Source organism: Microcebus murinus, chromosome 30 (genome assembly GCF_040939455.1).
Source record: "Microcebus murinus isolate Inina chromosome 30, M.murinus_Inina_mat1.0, whole genome shotgun sequence".
Taxonomy (NCBI): Eukaryota; Metazoa; Chordata; class Mammalia; order Primates; family Cheirogaleidae; genus Microcebus; species Microcebus murinus.
In genome coordinates, this window is record NC_134133.1 from 176512 (window position 1) to 200404 (window position 23893).

Consider the following 23893-nt stretch of genomic DNA (forward strand, 5'->3'; position numbering starts at 1 on the left):
TGTTTCCGCCCGGTTTCGAACCGGGGACCTTTCGCGTGTTAGGCGAACGTGATAACCACTACACTACGGAAACACGCAGGCTGCTGCTTTGCACCAACACTATTGAACGTTGCTGAAGAATTCCATGTGACAGTAGACTACCCACCAAGTGCTAAGAGGGGTCCCCACTACCCACACTGGAGGAAACAGCCACGCGCGGCTCTGTGCCCAATCCCTCGCCAGGAACCCTCCGTTCTGGTGTGGCTACCTCACTGTCTTATCCGCACTTCTCCCCGAAGCCCGGCACTCCCGTAAATCTTGACAATGCACACTGGCCCCGCCCCGACAATTTGGGATCAAAACAGTCAATTTGTAAAAAAACGTAAGCGGAAAACACGACGGGCTCGTCCGGGATTTGAACCCGGGACCTCTCGCACCCAAAGCGAGAATCATACCCCTAGACCAACGAGCCTGCCGGGGAAAACCGCCTGCTGGATTAGTTCATGATCCTATTGTACGGGGATCATCCCATCCCCTCAACAAGGAACTTGACTTCCAGCCGCCTGGAGACACGCTCCCGGTCTCCGAGTGCTTCGGGCCCGGCTACCCCTGCTCGTCTCTGCGTCCGCCATCGACTCTCAGCAAGTGGAGCCCCGTGTCCCTGGTCCCTCTGAGACGCGGAACCCTACGGAGCGGCCCCGCGCGCCGGGCCCGGAGCAGCGCAGGACCCCGCGCTCTGCAGGCCGGCGTCCTCCCCGCGCAGCCCGACCGCGCGCGCAGGCTGCGGCGCCAGGTCTCGCGAGAGGGCGCTGCGCCCCCTGCAGGACGCGGGACCGGCCGAGAAGCACCGTGAAACCAGGGGCCCAGGCTCCTTGCTTTATGAAAATATGAAAAGCAACAGACTTTTTTGCAAAACCTTCCCAAAAGGTAGGGAAGCCTGTGGCAGAAACGACCAAGGACGGGGAACCGTGCAACTTCTTTTGAAAACTCTTTTTTTTTTCTTTTGAAAAATCATCTTTTTTTTTTTTTTTTTTTTAAGTATCAGTGGGGAGAAAAAGGTAAAAAGGGTCATTGATGTAGAGGGACTTACGAGCGAGCGCGGTGTTGGGGCCGGATCTCCGCTCTGCAACCGCCCAGACCCTGCGCTTAAGGACCTTGGGGGAAAAGGTGCTTCTTCCCAGGTGACCTGCCTTCGCCTGGGTCCGGCCCACCCCACACGGCTCCCTCCCGGGGTCCCTCCCACCCTACACGGGCTCCCTCCCCAGGTCCCTCCCACCCTACACGGCTCCCTCCCCGGGTCCCTCCCACCCCACACGGGCTCCCTCCCCGGGTCCCTCCCACCCCACACGGGCTCCCTCCCCGGGTCCCTCCCACCCCACACGGGCTCCCTCCCCGGGTCCCTCCCACCCCACACGGGCTCCCTCCCCGGGTCCCTCCCACCCCACATGGCTCCCTCCCCGGGTCCCTCCCACCCCACGCGGCTCCCTCCCCGGGTCCCTCCCACCGCACACGGGCTCCCTCCCCGGGTCCTTCCCACCCCACACGGGCTCCCTCCCCGGGTCCCTCCCACCCCACGCGGCTCCCTCCCCGGGTCCCTCCCACCCCACACGGGCTCCCTCCCCGGGTCCCTCCCGCCCCACACGGGCTCCCTCCCCGGGTCCCTCCCACCCCACATGGCTCCCTCCCCGGGTCCCTCCCACCCCACATGGCTCCCTCCCCGGGTCCCTCCCACCCCACACGGGCTCCCTCCCCGGGTCCCTCCCACCCCACACGGGCTCCCTCCCCGGGTCCCTCCCACCCCACACGGGCTCCCTCCCCGGGTCCCTCCCACCCTACACGGCTCCCTCCCCGGGTCCCTCCCACCCTACACGGCTCCCTCCCCGGGTCCCTCCCACCCCACACGGGCTCCCTCCCCGGGTCCCTCCCACCCTACACGGCTCCCTCCCCGGGTCCCTCCCACCCTACACGGGCTCCCTCCCCGGGTCCCTCCCACCCTACACGGCTCCCTCCCCGGGTCCCTCCCACCCCACACGGGCTCCCTCCCCGGGTCCCTCCCACCCCACACGGGCTCCCTCCCCGAGTCCCTCCCACCCCACACGGGCTCCCTCCCCGGGTCCCTCCCACCCCACACGGGCTCCCTCCCGGGGTCCCTCCCACCCCACACGGGCTCCCTCCCCGGGTCCCTCCCACCCTACACGGGCTCCCTCCCCGGGTCCCTCCCACCCCACACGGGCTCCCTCCCCGGGTCCCTCCCACCCCACACGGGCTCCCTCCCCGGGTCCCTCCCACCCCACACAGGCTCCCTCCCACCCCATAGCGCTCCCTCCCCGGGTCCCTCCCACCCCACACAGGCTCCCTCCCACCCCATAGCGCTCCCTCCCCGGGTCCCTCCCACCCCATAGCGCTCCCTCCCCGGGTCCCTCCCACCCCACACGGCTCCCTCCCCGGGTCCCTCCCACCCTACACGGGCTCCCTCCCCGGGTCCCTCCCACCCTACACGGGCTCCCTCCCCGGGTCCCTCCCACCCCACATGGCTCCCTCCCCGGGTCCCTCCCACCCCACATGGCTCCCTCCCCGGGTCCCTCCCACCCCACATGGCTCCCTCCCACCCCACATGGCTCCCTCCCCGGGTCCCTCCCAACCCACACGGGCTCCCTCCCCGGGTCCCTCCCACCCTACACAGGCTCCCTCCCCGGGTCCCTCCCACCCCACACGGGCTCCCTCCCCGGGTCCCTCCCACCCTACACGGCTCCCTCCCCGGGTCCCTCCCACCCCACACGGCTCCCTCCCCGGGTCCCTCCCACCCCACACGGCTCCCTCCTCGGGTCCCTCCTGCCCTACACGGGCTCCCTCCCCGGGTCCCTCCCACCCCACACGGCTCCCTCCCCATGAGCCTTGCACCCAGCCTTCAGGACCAGCTGATCATGGGCCTGACACTGGCATCTCCCCTCCCTGCACTTCACCTACCTGCTGTCTGATTAGGCCAGGTGACCTTCAGTGCACCTGGCCCCCCTCTCTTGGGCGTGGCTATGGCGCCCAGGCTCTGAGTCCCCTGAGTGCAAGGCCTGGGTCATTCACCTCTGTTGGGAATATATGATTGAGGAATTAATGAGATGTGGCTTATAAAATCATTGTTTTATTTTATTTTTTCATTTTTTAGTTATTATTTATTTATATTTTATAATAAAATATTTTAAAATAATATATTGTTTATATATTATTATTTATTTATTATTCACTTATTTCATTATATATTTTATTATATTTATTTTTTTGAGGCAGAGTCTCACTCTGTTGCCCAGGCTAGAGTGAGTGCCGTGGCCTCAGCCTCGCTCACAGCAACCTCAAACTCCTGGGCTCAAGCGATCCTCCTGCCTCAGCCTCCCGAGTAGCTGGGACGACAGGCATGTGCCACCATGTCCAGCTAATTTTTTCTATATATATTAGTTGGCCAATTAATTTCTTTCTATTTATAGTAGAGACGGGGTCTGGCTCTTGCTCAGGCTGGTCTCGAACTCCTGACCTCGAGCAATCCACTGGCCTCGGCCTCCCAGAGTGCTGGGATGACAGGCCCGGCCAAGATCATTATTGTATTGTATAACCCAATATTACTCTATTAAAGACAGAAACAGGAGTTTGCAGGGTTTTGCAATTCCTTTGTTTGAAGGAATGTGTGGACTCAGTGGTTCACTTATTAGAGGCTGCTATCCTGGGAGAGCTCTCAAATCTACGGTAGGGATGTTTTCCAGGGAAGTATCTCAAAATCTGTGAGCTTCCCTGTGTCTTGAAAGACAAGGCGAAGAGGGCCCACAGGGTGGGAGCCCAGATGATGAGTGCACTTTGCCCAGAGATGCGCCCCGGTGGTTAGAGACAACCTGTTTATGGGAGAGGGGCTTCCTGCTCTCTCCTGTCTGCCTACCTGCAAGTCTACCGTAACTAATCGAAGAAATACACAGAGTCACTGTGCCTCTTTTGTTTTACCTTTGCTAACTGGGAAATACCTTTTTAGAGGTTAGGCCCCTGACAGACTTTGTACCTGTTTGTTCACCTAGGTAGGTTAGAAGCCCCTAGAGAGGACTTTGGACCCCAACCCACTCCCTTTGTCTCCCCTAGCAACTGCATTCCCTGATATGCAAATGTGTTACCCTGACAACTGGCAATTGATGCCTGTGATTATAAAAACCTGTATGGACTTGTGGAGGGAGGGGGGAAAGGGGCTTTTATTGAAACCTTAAAATTTGCACCCCCATAATATGCCAAAAAAAACCAAAACCCTGTATGAATCTAACCATATTGCTGGTGGTTATGGAGATGCACCAGTCCCCTAGGGGCCCCCGCTGTGTTATATCTGATATATATACATATACACATATATGTATATATACATATATGTACATATATGCATATATGTATATAAACTATACCTTAGACTCTGTGTATTCTTTTATTTCTCTCTGTTGCCTATCAATTTCCTTATCCTCTGTGGAGACCCCTATCTTAGGGACCTGGCTGCGCGGGGAGAAGCAGCTGATCTCCTCAGGGGCCTGCCTCAACTACTGTCGCCCCCCACACCTGCTTGTTCAAGTATTGCTTTCTTTTTCTTTTTTTTTGTTTTTTTGAGACAGAGTCTAACTCTGCTGTCCCGGCTAGAGTGTCAATGGCGTCAGCCTCGCTCACAGCAACCTCCAACTCGTGGGCTCAAGCAATCCTGCTGCCTCAGCCTCCCGAGTGGCTGGGACGACAGGCACGCGCCACCATGCCCGGCTGATTTTCTCTCTATATATATATTATTTAGCCAATTAATTCCTTTCTGTTTATAGTAGAGACGACGGGGGTGTCGCTCCTGCCCAGGCTGGTCTCGAACTCCCGACCTCGAGAGATCCGCCCGCCTCGGCCTCCCAGAGTGCTGGGAAGACGCTGACGCTTTAAAAGGACTGAGAAGCGAACCCCGGGCGGGGACGGCCTGCAGGCCGGCGTGTCGCGAGTGCGGGAGTTCGCGCTTTCCCTCAACGATGCCACAGCGGAGAGAGGCAAATGTCGGGGTGACGCGCGGGTGTCGGGGACGCACCTCAGCCGCCCCGTGAGGCGGAAATCCGACTTGGCTCGCGTCTATTCCGGTTTCCCGCCGTTTGGGAAAGGGGTTTGAAAATAAATTGAACGTGAGGAAAACTGGAGCAGGCCCCAGCGAGATTTGAACTCGCGACCCCTGGTTTACAAGACCAGTGCTCTAACCCCTGAGCTATGGAGCCAACTGCAGGAGAGGCTTCTGCGCAAGGGCAGTAGACGCCGGCTCTGGGCCCGCGCAGCCGCAGATCGCGCGGTCAAGGAGCTGAACGGGGAAAAGGTGGAACAGATGTTTCTCGGTGCAGCGGCCGCCGCCTGGCGCGTAGCGTCTGTAAGTGCAGCAGACGCTGGCGGCTCGCAAACGCTTGGGAAGACCATGCAGGCGCCTGGGGGAATGGGGGTCAAGAGGTCAAGGCTACAGAAAAGGCCAGGGGAGGAATGTCCCTGGGGCTGTCCTGCGGGAACGCAGGCCTGAGCTGTGCAGGTGGGCCCTGGGGGGGGGCCGGGGGGGGGGCGAGGAAGCAGTGGGGGCGTGGAGAGGTAGAGGCTGGGAGGGAGTGCATGGGGGATTTGAAAGGTGGAGATGTTTGGAGGTGCTGGGCCAAGGTGGGGCGGGGGTGGTGAAGGGTGACCCTTGCATCACCTAGGGGTGAATTAGGAAAAGACAATTCTTAGGGCTTGCCTTGACTCAGGAGCTGGTCTGTCAAGACCCCTAAAAGGCACAGGGGTTGAAGGACAGGGAAGGAGGGTGAGGGCCCAGGTGACAGGAGCCCTAACCTGGCAAAGGGTAGAAAGTGGTGGCTTTAGGTGGTGGGCCTTGGCCTTGTGGCCCAGCCTGCCCTATGGTCCCTGCAAGGTTAGGCATCCTCTCAGCCTTGATGCTGAGGGCCTGTGAGGGTCTGCTGGCAGGGGCCTGGATTCTCTGCCCCTAAAGATATTCCCACAGTGGCCGGGCATGGTGGCTTGGGCCTGTCATCCCAGCACTCTGGGAGGCCAAGGCGGGCGGATCGCTAGAGGTCAGGCATTTGAGACCAGCCTGAGCAAGAGCGAGACCCCGTCTCTACTATAAATTGAAATAAATTAATTGGCCAACTAATACATACAGAAAAAATTAGCCGGGCATGGTGGCGCATGCCTGTAGTCCCAGCTACTCTCGAGGCTGAGGCAGGAGGATCGCTTGAGCCCAGGAGTTGGAGGTTGCTGTGAGCGAGGCTGACGCCACGCCACTCACTCTAGCCTGGGCAACAAAGCGAGACTCTGTCTCAAAAAAAAAAAAAAGATATCCCCACAGTGTGTATTTCCATCTCCCCATCGCCCTTCCAGGGGAGCACGGAGCAGGGAACAGCCCGCTGCCACCCTCCCACACGCTCAGCCATCCAGAAGGCGGGGAGCAATTAGCCAAGAGGCAAGGAGGCAGCCACCCTCCAGGGCACTGGCCTGGCTCCACCCCTGGCATACATTTGCCAGGTTCCAGAAAGGGTCTGTCAGGGGTATGTTTGTGCATTTCTAAGCTGGTGCTGGTTACATCTGTAAAATTATAAATACCAACTTTTGTTTCAAAGTTCCAGAAGCTTTAATCTCAAGGGAGGCTGTACTTTGGCTCTGGGGAACGGAGGGTTTGGAATCCATGAGGACATGTGTCACTGGGGCCGCTGGGGTCAGGATGCAGCGCTCTGTCATCAGACTAAGGGGTGTTGGAAAGTGGCCATGCCTCCATGCTGTTGTCCTGGGCTTTCCCCTCACATGTGCATGGAGAGACTCCTCCCAGGCTGGCCCAGGCTCTCCTCTGAGCCGGGAGCACCGTGCTCCGCCCCGAGCAGGCAACTTTCTCAGGCCAGCTGGATCCAGAGGCCCAGTGACCATTCAAGGCAGAGCAGGGAGCCATCAAGAAGGCAAGGCAGGGCCGGGCACGGTGGCTCACGCCTGTCATCCCAGCACTCTGGGAGGCCAAGGCTGGTGGATCACTCGAGGTCAGGAGTTCAAAACCAGCCTGAGCAAGAGTAGAGACCCGTCTCTACTATAAATAGAAAGAAATTAATTGGCCACCTAATATGCATAGAAAAAAAAAATTACCCGGGCATGGTGGCGCATGCCTGTAGTCCCAGCTCCTCGGGAGGCTGAGGCAGGAGGATCGCTTGAGCCCAGGAGTTGGAGGTTGCTGTGAGCGAGGCTGACGCCACGGCACTCACTCTAGCCTGGGCAACAAAGCGAGACTCTGTCTCCAAAAAAAAAAAAAAAAAAGAAGGCAAGGCAAAAGTGATGATGAACCTGGCTGGCCGACCCTGAGGGCAGCTCAGGACCGGCCTGACATCATTCCTGGGAACCAGAGGCCCCCCTGAGTCAGGGCAGGGAGCCCCTGGGATAGGAAGCACCCCCAGCAAGAGCTGGCTTCCTGTGCTCCCCAGCCTCCACCTCCTCAGGGCTCTGGCCAAATCCACATGCTGCCCACAGGGAGGGGACAGCCCCCAAGCATGCACGGCCACAGTCCCTGGGTGCCACGCCTCCAGGGTTGTGCCAGGCAGCCTGGGGCTAGAGTGTGGAGGGCAGACCCGAGGCATACTGGCCAGGGGGCCACGACCCTCCCCACAGGCAGACAGGAGAGGGGGACTCCTCCCCAGGAGGGCCCCTCAAGGCCAGATGCGCAAGTAGGTGCCGGTGGAGCAGACGGAGAAAAGCGGGAACACGCGCTCCTGGAAGTTGACGCGGAAGGTGTAGAGGTGGCGCAGGTCCTCCGCGGCGTAGAAGGACACGGCGCCCACCTCCAGGTCCAGGGCCACCCGCACGCGCGACAGGCGCGCACAGCTGAGGGGCGTGCGCTCGGGGCTGGTGACAGCCCAGTACTGGCCGCCGTGGAGCTGCAGGGCCCAGACGCCCTCCTCGGGGGTGAAGGGCGTGAGGCCCTTGCGGCGCACGCTCTCCCGGGCCACCCCGAAGGCCCAGCCGTCCCTGGAGCCCACTTCCACCTCCCAGTGGTGCCGGCCCGAGGAGAAGCCGCAGGACGCCAGGACGCGCGTGTTGGTGTCGAAGCGCCGCGGGTGGCCGGGCAGGTCCTGCGCCCGCTGGCCGAGGCGCACGCTCTTCAGATCCAGGGAGAGGACCAGGCGCGGGTTGGCCGTGTCCGGGTCCAAGGTGAGCTCCACTGCGGGCAGAGACAGAGGGACAGGAGCCCCATGCAGGGCCCTGGCACGGCCCCTCCTGGTGCAGCCAGCCTGCCTTCCCTCCCACAGCATCTGTGCCAGTGCCCAATCCATGCCCAGTCCATATTCCAGGAGCAGCAAGGAGGGTGCATATCGGGGAGCCGGGATGGTGGGAGGAGGGGTGTGCAGGGAGGCCAGATCCCAAGGGGCCACCATGGGGCTCTGAGCACAGGAGGGGCATGGTCTCACTCAGTTGGTTTAGGTAAACTCTGACTTGGCCTGGTCTCTGGCGTCAGGAATATGTGCCTGTCCCTCCTCTCCCCTCCTCTCCGTTCCCCTGGGTGTTGGGTCCCACACCCTCCAGAGCTCTGCAGGACTCAGAACCATCTTCCTTCCTGGCTCCGGCCCCCCCTTGCTTCCCTGGGCCTTACAGAGATCCCCAGGGGAGGTCTCCGTCCGTCCTGGAGTGGGGCCCAGGAAGAGGTTCATCCAGGTGACTGGCCAGCCTTCCCCAGTCTGAGCGTCCCAAGGTACAGGGCACTCTTGCTCCTGACTGACCTCTAGCTTTTGGGCCCCCTGAGGGAGCCAGAGCCGCCCACTCCCAGGGGGAATGGGGCAGGGTGGCCGACCGGCAGAGTCGCCGAGATGGGTGGGCAGAAGGAACCCACATCGTGTAAAACCCGCGAGATGGTCTCGGCAGGGCCAGGCTCCTTGTCAGGCAAAATACTCCGAACTCAGTAGCACCAGCAGGAGCCCTACCTTTCTCCTCTTTCTCCAGCTCTTCCCGAAGATCCTCTGCGGAGGAAAAACAAAGCAGGGTGTGTGAGGACGACGTGGGAGACTGTCTAGCGAGGACACCGGCTCTTCCCACGTTTATAGCCCAACAGACTTGCTCATCCCCAGCCGCTCCAGAGGCTGCGCGAGTTGGTGTGCAGACACCCGGGCCAAGCATGGCGGCAGGGCAGGGCCAGACGCCCAAGTTCCCTAGCTCTGGCCCGAGCTGAATTTCCCCTCCTCAGACTTCTTTCTGCCCCCAGTATTCCTCCAAGCGGTCTGAACCCGTGGGAAGCTGCATTTGCCACCGATGCCTCCCCCTACCAGCCTGGCGTTGGCACACCCAGCTCTCTCCTGTTTTCTCACGAAGCTTCTGGAAGGGCACACCCTGGGGAGCCCCGAGCTACGAGAGCCTGACCACCCCCACCCCGCCTGCATGGCCCAGCCAAGAAGCCAGGCCCGTACCTTTGAACTTCTTCAGCAGCCCTTTTAAGACGAAGGTCTTCAGGGAGACATTCCAGACTTTATTCTTCATCTCAGAAGAGACTGTGGTTGGCTTGGGGCCAGGAACATTGCTGCACCTGCAGCAGGACAGGGGCTCTGAGGAAGGTCCCCGGACACCGGCCTGCTCCCACCGGGCTGGGACAGTCGGGACGGTGAGATCCTCTTGGCAGAAAAAGGTAGAAAAAGGGGAGAGCCAGACCTCGTGTGGGACAAGCCGAGGCCAGGCAGGCAGACATTTGCCACGGAAGGTAGCCAGGCGAGGAAGCGGTGGGATCAGGTGAGAGGGCGGGTGGGGAAAGAGGAGAGAGCCAGCTCAGCCCCAGGCACCGTGAGGCTCACTCACCTGTCTAGTGTGCTTTTGAATTCCTGGAAGAAAGCACAGAAGAAAACCAAATCAGCATGGGGTAACTTCCATTCGCCTTTCATCGTTTTTTTTTTTTTTATTATTTTTTCTTATTTTCCCTATTTCCCATTTTTTTCATATTCGTTCATTATTTTCCTTTTTTTTTTTTTTTGAGACAGAGTCTCACTTTGTCGCCCAGGCTAGAGTGAGTGCCGTGGCGTCAGCCTCGCTCACAGCAACCTCACAGTCCTGGGCTCAAGCAATTCTGCTGCCTCAGCCTCCCAAGTAGCTGGGACTACAGACATGCCCGGCTAATTTTTTCTATATATATTAGTTGGCCAATTAATTTCTTTCTATTTGTAGTAGAGACGGGGTCTCGCTCTTGCTCAGGCTGGTTTCAAACTCCTGACCTCGAGCAATCCACCCGCCTCGGCCTCCCAGAGTGCTAGGATTACAGGCGTGAGCCACCGTGCCCGGCCTGTTTTCCTATTTTAATAGACCAGCATATCCCATCCATTCACCTTTGTGAAATAAAGCTTGCCCTTTCATCTGAGAGAGTAAGCAGCAAGCAGGTGCACCACGCCTCCCGGCCTGCGTGGGCTCCTGGAGGCGTCTGGCTGCTGGGTGTCTCTCCACGGGGGACTCCTCACCACAGCCAGCCTGCTTGCTTGTTTTATTTATTTAGACAAAGTCTCGCTGTGTCTCCCGGGCTAGAGTGCCGTGGCGTCAGCCTCGCTCACAGCAACCTCAACCTCCTGGGCTCAAGCGATCCTCCTGCCTCAGCCTCCTGGGTAGCTGGGACTAACAGGCATGCGCCACTGTGCCCAGCTAATTTTTTATATATATTTTTAGTTGGCCAATTAATTTCTTTCTATTTTTTGTAGAGACGGGGTCTCCCTCTTGCTCAGGCTGGTTTCGAACTCCTGACCTCAAATGATCCACTCGCCTCGGCCTCCCAGAGTGCTGGGATTGCAGGTGTGAGCCACCGCGCCCGGCCACACAGCTTCATTTATTACAGATTCATGGCTGGAACCATTCTGCCCTTGAAACTACCCGAGACAGGTCACAGCCCTTAGGCACTGACTGGTCACTCAGACCAGTGTCTTTTAAATGACTGTTCTTGACCCATTTGTGGTTTGTGAAGTTTATCTCCGTGGCTTGTGACTGCTTTATAATGATATAAAATAGAATAGAAAACATCAAAGAGCATGACATGTAGCAAAGGTATTATTTCTGACTTTTGTCTCAAAAAGTATACTTGGAATATTATGTAATATATGCAATTGTGGCTCACAATCAAGGTATTTTTTGTTTTTTGAGACAGAGTCTCACTCTTGCCCAGGCTAGAGTGCCGTGGCGTCAGCCTAGCTCACAGCAACCTCCAACTCCTGGGCTCAAGCGATCCTGCTGCCTCAGCCTCCCGAGTAGCTGGGACTACAGGCATGCACCACCGTGCCCGGCTAATTTTTTTCTATATGTATTTTTAGTCCAGATAATTTATTTCTATTTTTAGTAGAGATGGGGCCTTGCTCTTGCTCAGGCTGGTCTCGAACTCCTGAACTTGAACGATCCTCCTGCCTCGGCCTCCCAGAGTGCCAGGATTGCAGGCGTGAGCCACCGCGCCCGGCCCTCAATCAAGGTTTTATCACATTCCTCTAGACCTCCAACCCCAGGAGAGTCAGGGTGCCTTCCCTCAGTGCCCTTTCGCGCCGGGTCCCACGATTCTACTAAACCCCCGGGATCTGACTCGGTTCCCCGGCTGCCCATCCTGATGCCTCGGGATAAACGACTCAGACTCACCTGGAGAAAGTCGAGGTCAGGCTTTCCGGCTGTCTCCTGGATCTGGCCGCAGAGCTTGGAGAGCTGGGCGATCTCACCTGCAAGCTGGGTCAGGTTCTCCTTGTGCTTCTGTGTCACTTCCCGGGACAGCTCCTCCAGGTGGCCCTGGAGCCGGCCCTCCTGCTCCACCAGGAAGGCCCGCAGCGCCTGGAACTCTGCCCCCACCTTCTCCTGCTCAGCCGCCATCTGCTTCTGTCCCAGAGGAGAAGTCGGAGAGGCAAGGGTCTTGGGCATGGAGCTATAACATTTGGACAGGCGCCTCTGAGTCGTCCCACGAGGGCAGGGCCCTCCCCTTCACGGACTGGGGCTCAGGGGCTCCCCCAGCAACGTGAGCTCTGCACAGGCTCTGCTTCCCACACCCGGCTCTGTGTGAGGTGCAGTCTCCACACACGCCGGCCTCTGCCTGCCACAGGTGTGCGCCCGCATCTCTTTGGACCTGAGCTCTACCGCCTAAACTAGGGTGACTTCATACTCCCCCAGAGCGACCTGCTGTTTCCCCCCTTTATAAGACGCAAGGGATAAATTAATGGGGCCATCATGACGACTAAACTAAGATTGCTTTTTTCCTCCCCAAACACATTTATTTCATCATCCACAAACTTTCGCTCTTCACTTTACTTTTTTTTTGTTTTGTTTTGTTTTATAATTTGAGACAGGGTCTAGCTCTGTTGCCCAGAGCTACGGTACAGTGTATACGCGCATAGTTCCCTGAGCCCTCAAACTCCTGAGCTCAAGTGATCCTCCTCCTGCCTCAGCCTCTGGAGTAGCTAGGAATATAGGCGACCACCACCATGTCCTGCTAATTTTCAAATTATTCGTGGAGACCGGGGGTCTTGTTATGTTGCCCAGGCTGGTCTCAAACTGCTGCTCAAACTCCTGGCCTCAAGGTATCCCCTGCCTGGGTCTCACAAAGTGCCAGGATTACCGGTCTGAGCCACCCTGCTGGGTTTCTTTTTCTCTCTCTTTCTCTCTCTCTTTCTTCCTTCCTTCCTTCCTTCCTTCCTTCCTTCCTTCCTTCCTTCCTTCCTTCCTTCCTTCCTTCCTTCCTTCCTTCCTTCTTTCTTTCCTTTTTTTTTTTTAGACAGAGTCTCACTTTGTTGCCCAGGCTAGAGTGAGTGCTATGGCGTCAGCCTAGCTCACAGCAACCTCCAACTCTTGAGCTCAAGCGAGCCCCTGCCTCAGCCTCCCGAGTAGCTGGGACTACAGGCATGTGCCACCATGCCCAGCTAAATTTTTTCTATAAATATTAGTCGGCCAATTGATTTATTTCTATTTTTAGTAGAGATGGGGTCTCGCTCTTGCTCAGGCTGGTCTCGAACTCCTGACCTTGAGCGATCCTCCCGCCTCGGCCTCCAAGAGTGCTAGGATTACAGGCGTGAGCCACCGTGCCCAGCCGTCTGAGCTTCTTAATGCTACATCCTACTGCCTCCCAAGGAGATAGCACGTGGAAAACAGTATTTGCCAAAACTCTCGTAATTGGGGTTTCCCAGCCTCAGCACTATTGACGTTTGGGGCCAGATCATTCTTTGCCGATGGAGGTTGTGCATTATAGAATGTTTAGCAGCACCTGTGGCATCCACGACTACATGCCAATAGCACCCCATCCCAGTGTGGACAACACAAAATACTTCCAGAAACTGCCAAGTGTCCCCTGAGGTAAGAGCATTTTCAAATAAAAGTATTCCTTCTCCTTTTGATCGTGCAACAGTAGTTGTAGTCTACCTCCATTTTTTCTTTCTTTCTTTTTTTTTTTTTTTTGAGACAGAGTCTTACTGTATTGCCCAGGCTAGAGTGAGTGCCGTGGCGTCAGCCTCGCTCACAGCAACCTCCAACTCCTGGGCTCAAGTGATCCTCCTGCCTCAGTCTCCCGAGGTAGCTGGGACTGCGGGCATGCGCCACCACGCCCTGCTAATTTTTTCTATATATTTTTAGTTGGCCAATTAGTTTCTTTCTATTTTTAGTAGAGACGGGGTCTCGCTCTTGCTCAGGCTGGTTTTGAACTCCTGACCTTGAGCAATCCTCCTGCCTCAGCCTCCCAGAATGCGAGGATTGCAGGCGTGAGCCACCACGCCTGGCCTACCTCCTTTCTTTCTTTCTTTCTTTCTTTCTTTCTTTCTTTCTTTCTTTCTTTCTTTCTTTCTTCCTTCCTTCCTTCCTTCCTTCCTTCCTTCCTTCCTTCCTTCCTTCCTTCCTTCCTTCCTTCCTTCCTTCCTTTCTTTCTTTTTTTTTGTTTTCTTTGAGACAGAGTCTCACTTTGTTGCCCAGGCTAGGGTGAGTGCCATGCCATCAGCCTAGCTCACAGCAACCTCAATCTGCTCAGCTCAAGCGATCCTCCTGCCTCAGCCTCCCGAGTAGCTGGGACTGCAGGCATGCACCACCATGCCCGGCTAATTATTTGTATATATATTTTTAGTTGGTCAATTAGTTTCTTTCGATTTGTATAGTAGAGACGGGGTCTCGCTCTTGCTCAGGCTGGTTTCTGAACTCCTGAACTCGAGCGATCCGCCCGCCTCGGCCTCCCACAGTGCTAGGTTTGCAGGCGTCAGCCACTGCGCCCGCCAGGCCCATTTCTTCATTAAACAGGTACTTTATTGTTATAAAAAATGTGTGGCCTGGGAATGCGGGTGAAGGGGTGGGTGTGGGGAGAGGGCAGAGGTGGAAGGTGCGGAGTGATGTCTGGGGAGTCGGCTCAGAGCCCCAGCGGCTGCCTGTGCGGTGGGAAGACCCTCTGGGTCACGGATGTAAACCAGCGGCCGCAGAGCTACACACGGGCTCACTCCAGCAGAAGTGGGCTGGAGCGCCAGAGGGTGGGCTCGCCTTTGTGGAGGGAAGTAGACGATCAGATGGGGAGGTCTGGGGCGCGCTCTGGGTGCAGCTGTAACAAATGCAGTTGGGGGTTAGGAAAGGACCTTTGGGGATCAAGGGGGGAGGCGCCCAGAACTCAAGGGTCCTTCCCTGCTGCCTCCTCACACTGAGGATAGGACAGTGCTCAAGGGCCTCTTCTTCCTCCAGTTCCCAACTCCAGAGCTGAATGGCCCTGCCCTAACAGGCCTCAGTAGATCCTTTCACTCTTTCAGAACCTATTTATTCGGGCCGGGAGCGGTGGCTCACGCCTGTCATCCTAGCACTCTGGGAGGCCGAGGCAGGAGGATCGCTCGAGGTCAGGAGTTTGAAACCAGCCTGAGCAAGAGCGAGACCCCGTCTCTACTATAAATAGAAAAGAAATTAATTGGCCAACTAATATATAGAGGAAAAAATTAGCTGGGCATGGTGGCGCATGCCTGTAGTCCCAGCTACTCGGGAGGCTGAGGCAGGAGGATCGCTTGAGCCCAGGAGTTGGAGGTTGCTGTGAGCTAGGCTGACGCCAGGGCACTCACTCTAGCCTGGGCAACAAAGTGAGTCTCTGTCTCAAAAAAAAAACAAAACAAAACAAAAACAACAACACCAATTTATTGGGCTAGGGACTGGATTTGCAAGGTAGAAACTGACAGTCAGTGATGCATGTTTGCCTACTGTAACCAACATGAGCCCCATGTCACTCTCCTCTTCCACCCTAAGGAAGTCAAAGTATCATCCCAGTGGGGACCGGGAGCAGACAGTGCCAGCAGGCTGGGCTGCTGCAGACCCAAGTCCCCAACCTCCTGCTCTCTGACAGAGCCAGGAGCAGCTCTGATACCCCCTGAGCCCCTTCTCCCTTTGCCTCAATTTCAAAAAAGAGAAACTCTGAAAATGGACATTTTTTTCACTCTCCTTTTGGTGACAAAACATGCCTTGAGCTGACATGAGGCTCTTTATTGTATTTATGTTCCCACTTAATATGAATATCCAGGGCCGGCGCGGTGGCTGAAGCCTGTCATCCTAGCACTCTGGGAGGCCAAGGCAGGAGGATCGCTCAAGGTCAGGAGTTTGAAACCAGCCTGAGTAAGAGGGAGACGCTGTCTCTACTAAAAATAGAAAGAAATTAATTGGCCAACTAAAAATATATAGAAAAAATTAGCCAGGCATGGTGGCGCATGCCTGTAGTCCCAGCTACTCAGGAGGAGGCTGAGGCAGGAGGATCGCTTGAGCCCGGGAGGTTGAGGTTGCTGTGAGCTAGGCTGACGCCACAGCACTCTAGCCTGAGCAAGAGTGATGCTCTGTCTCAAAAAAAAAAAAAAAAAAGTTCTGGTTTGTACAATACATTGTATGGTCACCCTATATAATATGCACCCTATCATCTTCCTAAAATCTACCCTGCTCTTCCACAGCACACACTCCAACACCTGGCACACAGAGCCAGCCCAGGTGGCGGTGGCGGTCCTCTGCTGTCCCCCATGGGGCCCACCTGAGGGGTGCCTGGCTCACCAGGAGCTCCTTGCTCTCCTTCTCTTCCGAGGCCTGGAACACCTGGTAGTCTTCCAGCTCTTTCTTCAAGACCCGGAGCCTGGACTCCAAGAGCTCCTGCGCGGGAGAGGGGACGCGTCGTGGGGAGACTTCTGGGACCCCCGCACGTGCCTCCCTGGAGCCGCGCGGGAGAAAGGGAAGCCCTAGTCCTGGAGGAGGGGCTGGGCCGAAGTCACCTCTGCACACCGGGCTGCGCACAGTCTGTGCAGGCTGCAGACACAGGTGCCGGGCGGCAGCAGGGCGACTCCAAGGGCCCCTGATCTTGCTTGCCCGCAGCGCAGCCCCCGCAGCGCAGCCCGCCTCGTCCTCTGCTCGGCTCTCCTCCCCACAACCAGAGGGAGGGCGGGCTGGAGCAGGGTCGGGGAGCAAGGCGAGCCTGGGGCCGCGCTCACTCCGCCAGGCCCTCGCGAGCAGGAGGCGCCCCGAACCCGCCACCTTGGCGACGCTGGACACTCTGCTGAACCCGGAGCCTTGGAGCCCCCAGTCCCGGGGCCCCTGGCGGGGTCTTCGCCCTCGGCCCCGCGGGCGGGGTTTGGAGCAGAGCCGCGCCCCGGGGAAAGAGAGGGGAGCGGGGCAGTGGGTGCGCGGGGGTCACGGAGGCTTCCCGGGAGGAGTGGCAGGCGCGCAGAGCGGGCTGGAGGCCGCGGATAGACAGCGAGAACGTCGCCAAGTTCGCGGGCGCGTCGCTCCTGGGGGACCCCACGTCCGGCCCAGAGCGGGACGCAGGGGGAACTTTGGGAGGGGACAGGGGAGGGACGCGCGCAGGCCGGGACCCGCGCTGGGCAGCCCGGAACGGGAGAAGGGAAGCAGGCTCGAGTGGCCCCCGCCGGCCTCCCCGGGGGGCGGCGGTCGGGGGCCCCGGGCGGTGGGGCCCGCGCTCACCTTGGCCTCCTGCACCGCCTCGTCGAGCGGCAGCACGGCGTGCGCGCGGTGCTCGCGGGCGCGGTCGCACACCACGCAGATGGCGCGCCCGTCGTCCTGGCAGTACAGCTTGAGCGGCTCGCGGTGCTGCGCGCAGCGGGCGGCCGACGGCCGGGCCGCCGCCTCCGGGGCCCCGCGCTCCCCCGGGACGGGCGCGGGCAGGCGGAAGCGCCGCAGCAGCGCGGCCACCGCCGCCAGCGGCCTGTTGGGCCGCAGCTGCCCGGGGCGCGCGGGCTCGCGGCACTGCGGGCAGGGCAGCGCGCAGGGCGGGCCGCGGGGCGCGGAGGCCCCGGCGCCAGGGCGCTCCCAGCAGCGCGCGATGCAGGCGCGGCAGAAGCTGTGGCCACACTCGGCCGACACCGGCTCGCGGAAGAGCTCCAGGCAGATGGAGCACGTCGCCTCGCCCTGCAGCTCTGCGGCCAGCGCCAGCGCCTCGGCCCCCGCACCCGGGCCGGCCCGCGGTCCCACCTCCGCCATGCGTGTCCCCGCGCGCCCGGGCGCCGCGCTCCGGGCAGGTGTCCGCACCCGCCGGTGCGCCCCGGACGCCCACGGGGAGGGGAGGCGCGGGCCGCACAGCAGGACAGCGGGGACCCTAGCGGGGCGCCCCGGACGCACACGGGGAGGGGAGGCGCGGTGCGCCCCGGACGCACACGGGGAGGGGAGGCGCGGGCCGCACAGCAGGACAGCGGGGACCCTACCGGTGCGCCCCGGACGCCAACGGGGAGGGGAGGCGCGGGCCGCACAGCAGGACAGCGGGGACGGAGTGGGGCGCCCCGGACGCCCACGGGGAGGGGAGGCGCGGGCCGCACAGCAGGACAGCGGGGACGGAGCGGTGCGCCCCGGACGCCCACGGGGAGGGGAGGCGCGGGCCGCACAGCAGGACAGTGGGGACCCTAGCGGTGCGCCCCGGACGCCCACTGGGACAGGAGGCGCGGGCCGCACACCAGGCTAGCTGGGAATGGAGCGGTGCGCCCCGGACGCCCACGGGGAGGGGAAGCGCGGGCCGCACAGCAGGACAGCGGGGACCGGAGCGGGGCGCCCCGGACGCCCACGGGGAGGGGAGGCGCGGGCCGCACAGCAGGACAGCGGGGACCAGCCGGTGCGCCCCGGACGCCCACGGGGAGGGGAGGCGCGGGCCGCACAGCAGGACAGCGGGGACCAGCCGGTGCGCCCCGGACGCCCACGGGGAGGGGAGGCGCGGGCCGCACAGCAGGACAGCGGGGACCAGCCGGTGCGCCCCGGACGCCCACGGGGAGGGGAAGCGCGGGCCGCACAGCAGGACAGCGGGGACCAGCCGGTGCGCCCCGGACGCCCACGGGGAGAGGAGGCGCGGGCCGCACACCAGGCTAGCGGGGACCAGCCGGTGCGCCCCGGACGCCCGCGGGGAGGGGAGGAGCGGTGCGCCCCGGACGCCCACCGGGAGGGGAGGCGCGGGCCGCACACCAGGCTAGCGGGGACCAGCCGGTGCGCCCCGGACGCCCACGGGGAGAGGAGGCGCGGGCGCCCCGCCAGCGGGCAAGGGAGGTTACCGGAGACCGGGCGATTCCAGCGCGGGACAGTGCCCTGCGCCCGGGCTCTGCGCTGCCCGGTATGCCCCTTGGCCAGACGCCTCCGCCCTGGCTCAGCCTCTCTAGGTCGCCCCAGCCTGGCCCAGTCAGCCCCGGGAAACGGGCCGCGACAGGTGGGCGCGCGAGGCCACCGCCCAGCCGACCCAGCACCGCCCGGGCGGGCGAGGGCCGGGCGCGCGGGCCGCGGTGTCAGGTTCCCTCTGCGGAGCCAAATTTAGATCTGGAACCCAGCCTCGTCCCCAGCACGGCCTCCACCTCTGTAGCTGCGTTTCCCGCGGCTGTCCCTCTTCTTCATTCTTTATGTCATTTTCTTTTTTTGAGACAGAGTCTCACTCTGCTGCCCAGGCTAGAGTGAGTGCCGTGGCGTCAGCCTCGCTCACAGCAACCTCAGACTCCTGGGCTCAAGCGATCCTCCTGCCTCAGCCTCCTCCCAAGTAGCTGAGACTACAGGCATGCGCCACCATGCCTGGCTCATTTTTCTATATATATTAGTTGACTAATTGATTTCTTTCTATTTATAGTAGAGACGGGGTCTCGCTCTTGCTCAGGCTGGTTTCTAACTCCTGACCTTGAGCAATCCGCCTGCCTCGGCCTCCCAGAGTGCTAGGATTACAGGCGTGAGCCACCGCGCGGGGCCTTTTTCTTTGTTCTTTATGTAATTTTTGAACAAATACTACATCTACAATTTTCCCACCTTATTTGGTATTTTTCCCCACCCCAACCCCTAATAACTCACGCATGTCGGCCTCCTGTGGTTCCCTCCTCCTTTCCCTGCACTCACTCACTCCTTGGGCCTCCTTCACTCACGCCCTTGTGATAATCACTTCCATTTCCTTGCCTTGAAAGCCCCTCTCTCCCTGCTGACGACTCCACACTAACACCCCAACCCTCCTCCAACGAAGCCCTTAAAATAGCCCGAAGGCCTTGCCCGTTTGTCCCCATCCCTGCACCCACGCCTCCCTGGCCTGTCTTCTGCTCTCTGGAGTGGACCCCATTCTAGCCACATAGCCCTCTTGCTATTCTTGCGTAATGTCAGGAATTACCCTACCCCAGGGCCTTTGCACTGCACCCCTTCTCTCACAGGCCTGCATGGCTCACATCCCACCTCCTTCAACTCTTTTTATTTTTTTGAGACAGAGTCTCACTCTGTTGCCCCAGGCTAGAGTGAGTGCCGTGGCGTCAGCCTCGCTCACAGCAACCTCCAACTCCTGGGCTCAAGCGATCCTCCTGCCTCAGCCTCCTCCCGAGTAGCTGGGACTACAGGCACGCGCCACCACCATGCCGGGCTAACTTTCTCCATATATTTTTAGTTGTCCAGCTATTTTCTTTCTATTTTTTTTCCATATATTTTTAGTTGTCCAGCTATTTTCTATTTTTAGTAGAGACAGGGGTCTCGCTCTTGCATCAGAGCTGGTCTCGAACTCCTGACCTTGAGCGATCCTCCCGCCTCGGCCTCCCACAGTGCTGGGATGACAGGCGCGTGAGCCACCACGCCCGGCCTCTACAGCAGTTCTTGGCAAGCTCAGGAAACTTGTCTTGCATTGAACAGATTTAAATTGTGCTTCAAATTTCATAAGACGAGCAGTTCAGAGTGAACAGTCGGCCTTATGTCCACTTCTTTCCCCATCCCAAGCAATCAACTTCACAGTTTCTAGGTTATTTTGTTCAAATATTCTGTATTTTACTGCCCCAACATCTCCTTTTTAAAAGGAAAACGTTGCATGCTGCATGCACATGCATAGTGTTGTTTTTACTTCCCTTTTTCAAGACACAGTCCATTTTGGGCATTGTGCCTGATGTTTCCCTCTCTTTTTTTTTTCCCACCGCTGCTCCCAGGTATTTCCAGCGGGCTCAGTGCTCCCTGGTGGCACCCGGCGGTCAAGACCCACAGGTGTGGCGTCAGTGGAGGACCGTGCAACACGTCCTGCACAGGTTGCAAGCCCTGGGCTCCCCGCACCGCGCGGGACAAAGCCATTAAGAGAGTGACGAGAGGAGGCGCCAGCCGTGTGGGGATGTAGCTCAGTGGTAGAGCGCATGCTTTGCATGTATGAGGTCCCGGGTTCGATCCCCGGCATCTCCAGCTGCGTTTTGCGCTTTTCTTTTCTCTCCTTCTGCACAATTTGTCTCTCCTTATTCAAGTTCCACTTTATTTGCAGAGTGCTAGGGAAAAATCCCAGCGGGTAGCGTCTTCGCAGCTTGGAAAAGCTCCGCTGCAGCTGCCGCCCTCCCACTGTCCTTCCTTCCTGAGTAAAAAAAAAATCCACAGGTGCAGTGCTGCAGCGGTGTCAGGATGCACACGGTTTTCCTTCGCGTCGTGCACTGCACCCCGGGTGCAAAAAGCCCCCAATCGCTGGCAGAACAGGCAGGAAACGGGCGCACGTGGGAGGGACGGCCAGGCAAGGACGGCGGAGTTTGGATTTCCCGGGCTGCCAAGGCCCTCTCTTGGTTCTATTGCAGTCCAGATGAATGCAACCAGACAATTTAATTGGCTGGCTGGCTTTTAAGAAAAACAAAGAAATCCTGTCCTGGAAACTTTGTACGTGCATTCATTGGGTTTGTGTGTGTGTGTGTGTATGTGTGTGTGTGTGTGTGTGTGTGTGTGTGTGTGTGTGTGTCTGGGGGGGTAATTTCTTGTTCATTGTTTAATCTATCTTTTAACTGGTAACAAAAAAAAATGAAATTTTTTTGGTAAAATATGCATAACAAAATTTACCATGTTAACCATTCCTAAGTGTGCATACAGTTCTGTGGCATTAAATACACTCACATTGTTTTGCAACCATCAACACCATTCACCTCCAGACCTTTTGCTTCTTTCCCAGCTGAAGCTCTGTGCCCATTAAGCGCTCATTCCCCATCTCCTGGCAAGCACCATTCTATTAACACTTTCTGTCTCTAAGTATCCTGTACAAGAAGTAAGACACAATATTTATTATTATTATTATTATTTTGAGACAGAGTCTCCCTTTGTTGCCCAGGCTAGTGTGAGTGCCGTGGCGTCAGCCTCGCTCACAGCAACCTCAAACTCCTGGGCTCAAGCGATCCTCCTGCCTCAGCCTCCCAAGTAGCTGGGACTGCAGGCATGCACCACCATGCCCGGCTAATTTTTTCTATATATATTAGCTGGCCAATTAATTTCTTTCTATTTATAGTAGAGACAGGGTCTCGCTCTTGCTCAGGCTGGTTTCCAACTCCTGACCTCTAGCAATATGCCCGCCTCGGCCTCCCAGAGTGCTGGGATTACAGGCTTGAGCCACCGCGCCCGGCCACATTGCTGTTTATATTATATCATGGTGGTTCAAGGGTACAAGTCTCCCGGATTTAAGAGAAGAAAAAAGGCAGGTCTCAGTCACATACTGATGTTGTGGGGGATGTGAATTTTGGGCAAGGAGGAAACTGAAATGTCGACCAGAGGGACATAATTCTGGAGGACTGCCTGCAAGAGGAAGGGTGGCCAAACGATGACCCAGAATGACCTGCTCTTCCATTCTGTGTCAGAACCAACTGGATGAGAATCAAGGGGTATTTTGGGAAACTCCGAGCTTATGACTGTCATTTGAGATGTTTAACATCTAAGGGTGAGCGGGGGACACTTTTGAATATAAAAAAGACTACATATTTGCTTTGTGATTAATAGTCAGTTTATCAGAGTTATAAATATCAAGGCCTAGTTTTTCTAAAGGCCTTAAATTCAATTTACAAATGTTGTTGTTTTTCTATAAAGCTAGCAATTTTCAAAACAGCAAGAACAATCCCTTTCACTGTTTTCTTCATGAATTAAGGCTAATCAAATGGAGTCATTCTGAATATCTAAGCTATTGGTGATATTCTCTTAGACATTTCAAGTTGCAATGACAAACTTTATGTTTCTGAACCCTCGGTTAGTGGACAAGGAGACAGAGGCACTGAGAGATTAGGTCACAGAGCTGGAAGTGGAAAGTTGTTTACTGTTTAGAGACTCCCTGCTTTAACCACGAACCCATTATCACTTTTAGAAATCCTGGCTGTATTGTTTATTGGTAATCTTCTGAATAAAGCTAAATCCTCACTTACCTGTCTCTAACAGCTCTACCCAGAGATCCTACCCCTGCCAGCCTCATTAGCCAGGGAATCCGCTAAGACTGTGGAGCTGATGTCCTCCACTCATTTTTCAGTCCATTTGTGAAATCAAAACAGCAAATGAGGCCGGGCGTAGTGGCTCACGCTTGTAATCCTAGCACTCTGGGAGGCCGAGGCGGGCGGATTGCTCAAGGTCAGGAGTTCAAAACCAGCCTGAGCGAGACCCTGTCTCTACTATAAAAATAGAAAGAAATTAATTGGCCAACTAATATATATATATAAAATTAGCCAGGCATGGTGGCGCGTGCCTGTAGTCCCAGCTACTCGGGAGGCCAAGGCAGGAGGATTGCTTGAGCCCAGGAGTTGGAGGTTGCTGTGAGCTAGGCTGATGCCACGGCACTCACTCTAGCCTGGGCAACAAAGTGAGACTCTGTCTCAAAAAAAAAAAAACAAAAACAAACAGCAAATGGTGTGGACAGATTAATCAGAATGCAGATTCAGGGAAGCATAGCCATGGCTCCTTACCGCACTGATGCCCGTCTTTCCTCTGTTCTTGAATACACCAAGCTCATCGACTCCAGAGACTTTGAACCTTCTGCTCCCTCTCCCAAAGGCCTGTTCCCCAAGATCTTTTGGAAGCTCTTGGCCAGTCTCTACAATGCTGCCCGCCAAGTTCCATGCTGGTTCGCAGACGTCCTGATCTGCAAATTCTATACAACCTTTATGAAAGAGCAGTAAGTAAGAGATGTGCACAAGGCCGGGCGCGGTGGCTCACGCCTGTCATCCTAGCACTCTGGGAGGCCGAGGCGGGAGGATCCTTTGAGCTCAGGAGTTCGGGACCAGCCTGAACAAGAGCGAGACCCCCCCCCTACTAAAAATAGAAAGAATTTACTTGGACTGCTAAAAATACATAGAAAAAGTTATCCAGAAATGGTGGTGCATGCCTGTAGTCCCAGCTAGTCAGGAGGCTGAGGCAGGAGGATCTCTTGAGCCCAGGAGTCTGAGGTTGCTGTGAGCTAGGGTGATGCCAGGGCATTGTAGGCCAGGGCGACAGAGTCAGACTCTGTCTCTAAAAACAAACAAACAAACAAACAAAAAAACCCCAACAACAACAACAAAAACCCGAACTGGGCACATTTGGTACTTTTGTGTGTGCATGCGTGTAAGTTATGCTCATGCAAGTGGCCTAAGAAGCTTTGCTACCATTAGGCTATCTTTAGTCTATGCTTTGTCTGCATTTAAGGTGTTGAAACTTTAAAGAGAACTTGATTCGCCCACTTTGACGTCTTAAGCATTCGACTCTCAGGTCCGGCAGGAGTGTA

The 23893-nt window shown here is 57.5% G+C and overlaps 1 protein-coding gene and 4 non-coding genes across 6 annotated transcripts; 1 reads left to right on the forward strand and 4 right to left on the reverse strand.

Annotated features, from left to right (window-relative positions):
* Nucleotides 1-73, reverse strand: TRNAV-AAC (transfer RNA valine (anticodon AAC)). Its single transcript has one exon. It is a non-coding gene; the product is annotated as a tRNA-Val (tRNA).
* A 306-nt stretch (nucleotides 74-379) lies between these two features.
* TRNAP-UGG (transfer RNA proline (anticodon UGG)) lies at nucleotides 380-451 on the reverse strand. Its single transcript has one exon. It is a non-coding gene; the product is annotated as a tRNA-Pro (tRNA).
* Nucleotides 452-5155: 4704 nt separating this feature from the next.
* Nucleotides 5156-5228, reverse strand: TRNAT-UGU (transfer RNA threonine (anticodon UGU)). Its single transcript has one exon. It is a non-coding gene; the product is annotated as a tRNA-Thr (tRNA).
* A 1382-nt stretch (nucleotides 5229-6610) lies between these two features.
* On the reverse strand, nucleotides 6611-17421 carry TRIM7 (tripartite motif containing 7). 2 transcript variants are annotated; one of them, XM_075998812.1, is made up of 7 exons: nucleotides 16906-17421; nucleotides 15985-16080; nucleotides 11602-11832; nucleotides 9802-9824; nucleotides 9420-9535; nucleotides 8940-8975; nucleotides 6611-8182 (listed from the first exon to the last, which is right to left on the reverse strand). In XM_075998812.1, the coding sequence occupies exons 1-7, from the start codon at nucleotides 17419-17421 to the stop codon at nucleotides 7671-7673; spliced, it is 1530 nt and encodes a 509-aa protein (XP_075854927.1). In that variant the 3' UTR covers nucleotides 6611-7670. The 2 variants fall into 2 exon arrangements, with proteins under 2 accessions (XP_075854927.1, XP_075854928.1); XM_075998813.1 differs by lacking the exons at nucleotides 6611-8182; nucleotides 8940-8975; nucleotides 9420-9535; nucleotides 9802-9824; nucleotides 11602-11832 and adding exons at nucleotides 13577-13791; nucleotides 14661-14677 and having other exon boundaries at nucleotides 15965-16080.
* Nucleotides 17422-20520: 3099 nt separating this feature from the next.
* Nucleotides 20521-20592, forward strand: TRNAA-UGC (transfer RNA alanine (anticodon UGC)). The gene has a single exon. It is a non-coding gene; the product is annotated as a tRNA-Ala (tRNA).
* The last annotated feature ends 3301 nt before the right edge of the window (nucleotides 20593-23893 follow it).

Coding starts and splice junctions, on each gene's coding strand:
- TRIM7 (XM_075998812.1), bottom strand. CDS start 17,421: ATGGCGGAGGTGGGACCGCGGGCCGGCCCGGGTGCGGGGGCCGAGGCG. Junction 9,536..9,801: donor TTCAAAAGCACACTAGACAG/GTGAGTGAGCCT, acceptor GTCCTGCTGCAG/GTGCAGCAATGTTCCTGGCC. Junction 8,976..9,419: donor GCTGCTGAAGAAGTTCAAAG/GTACGGGCCTGG, acceptor TTTCCTCCGCAG/AGGATCTTCGGGAAGAGCTG.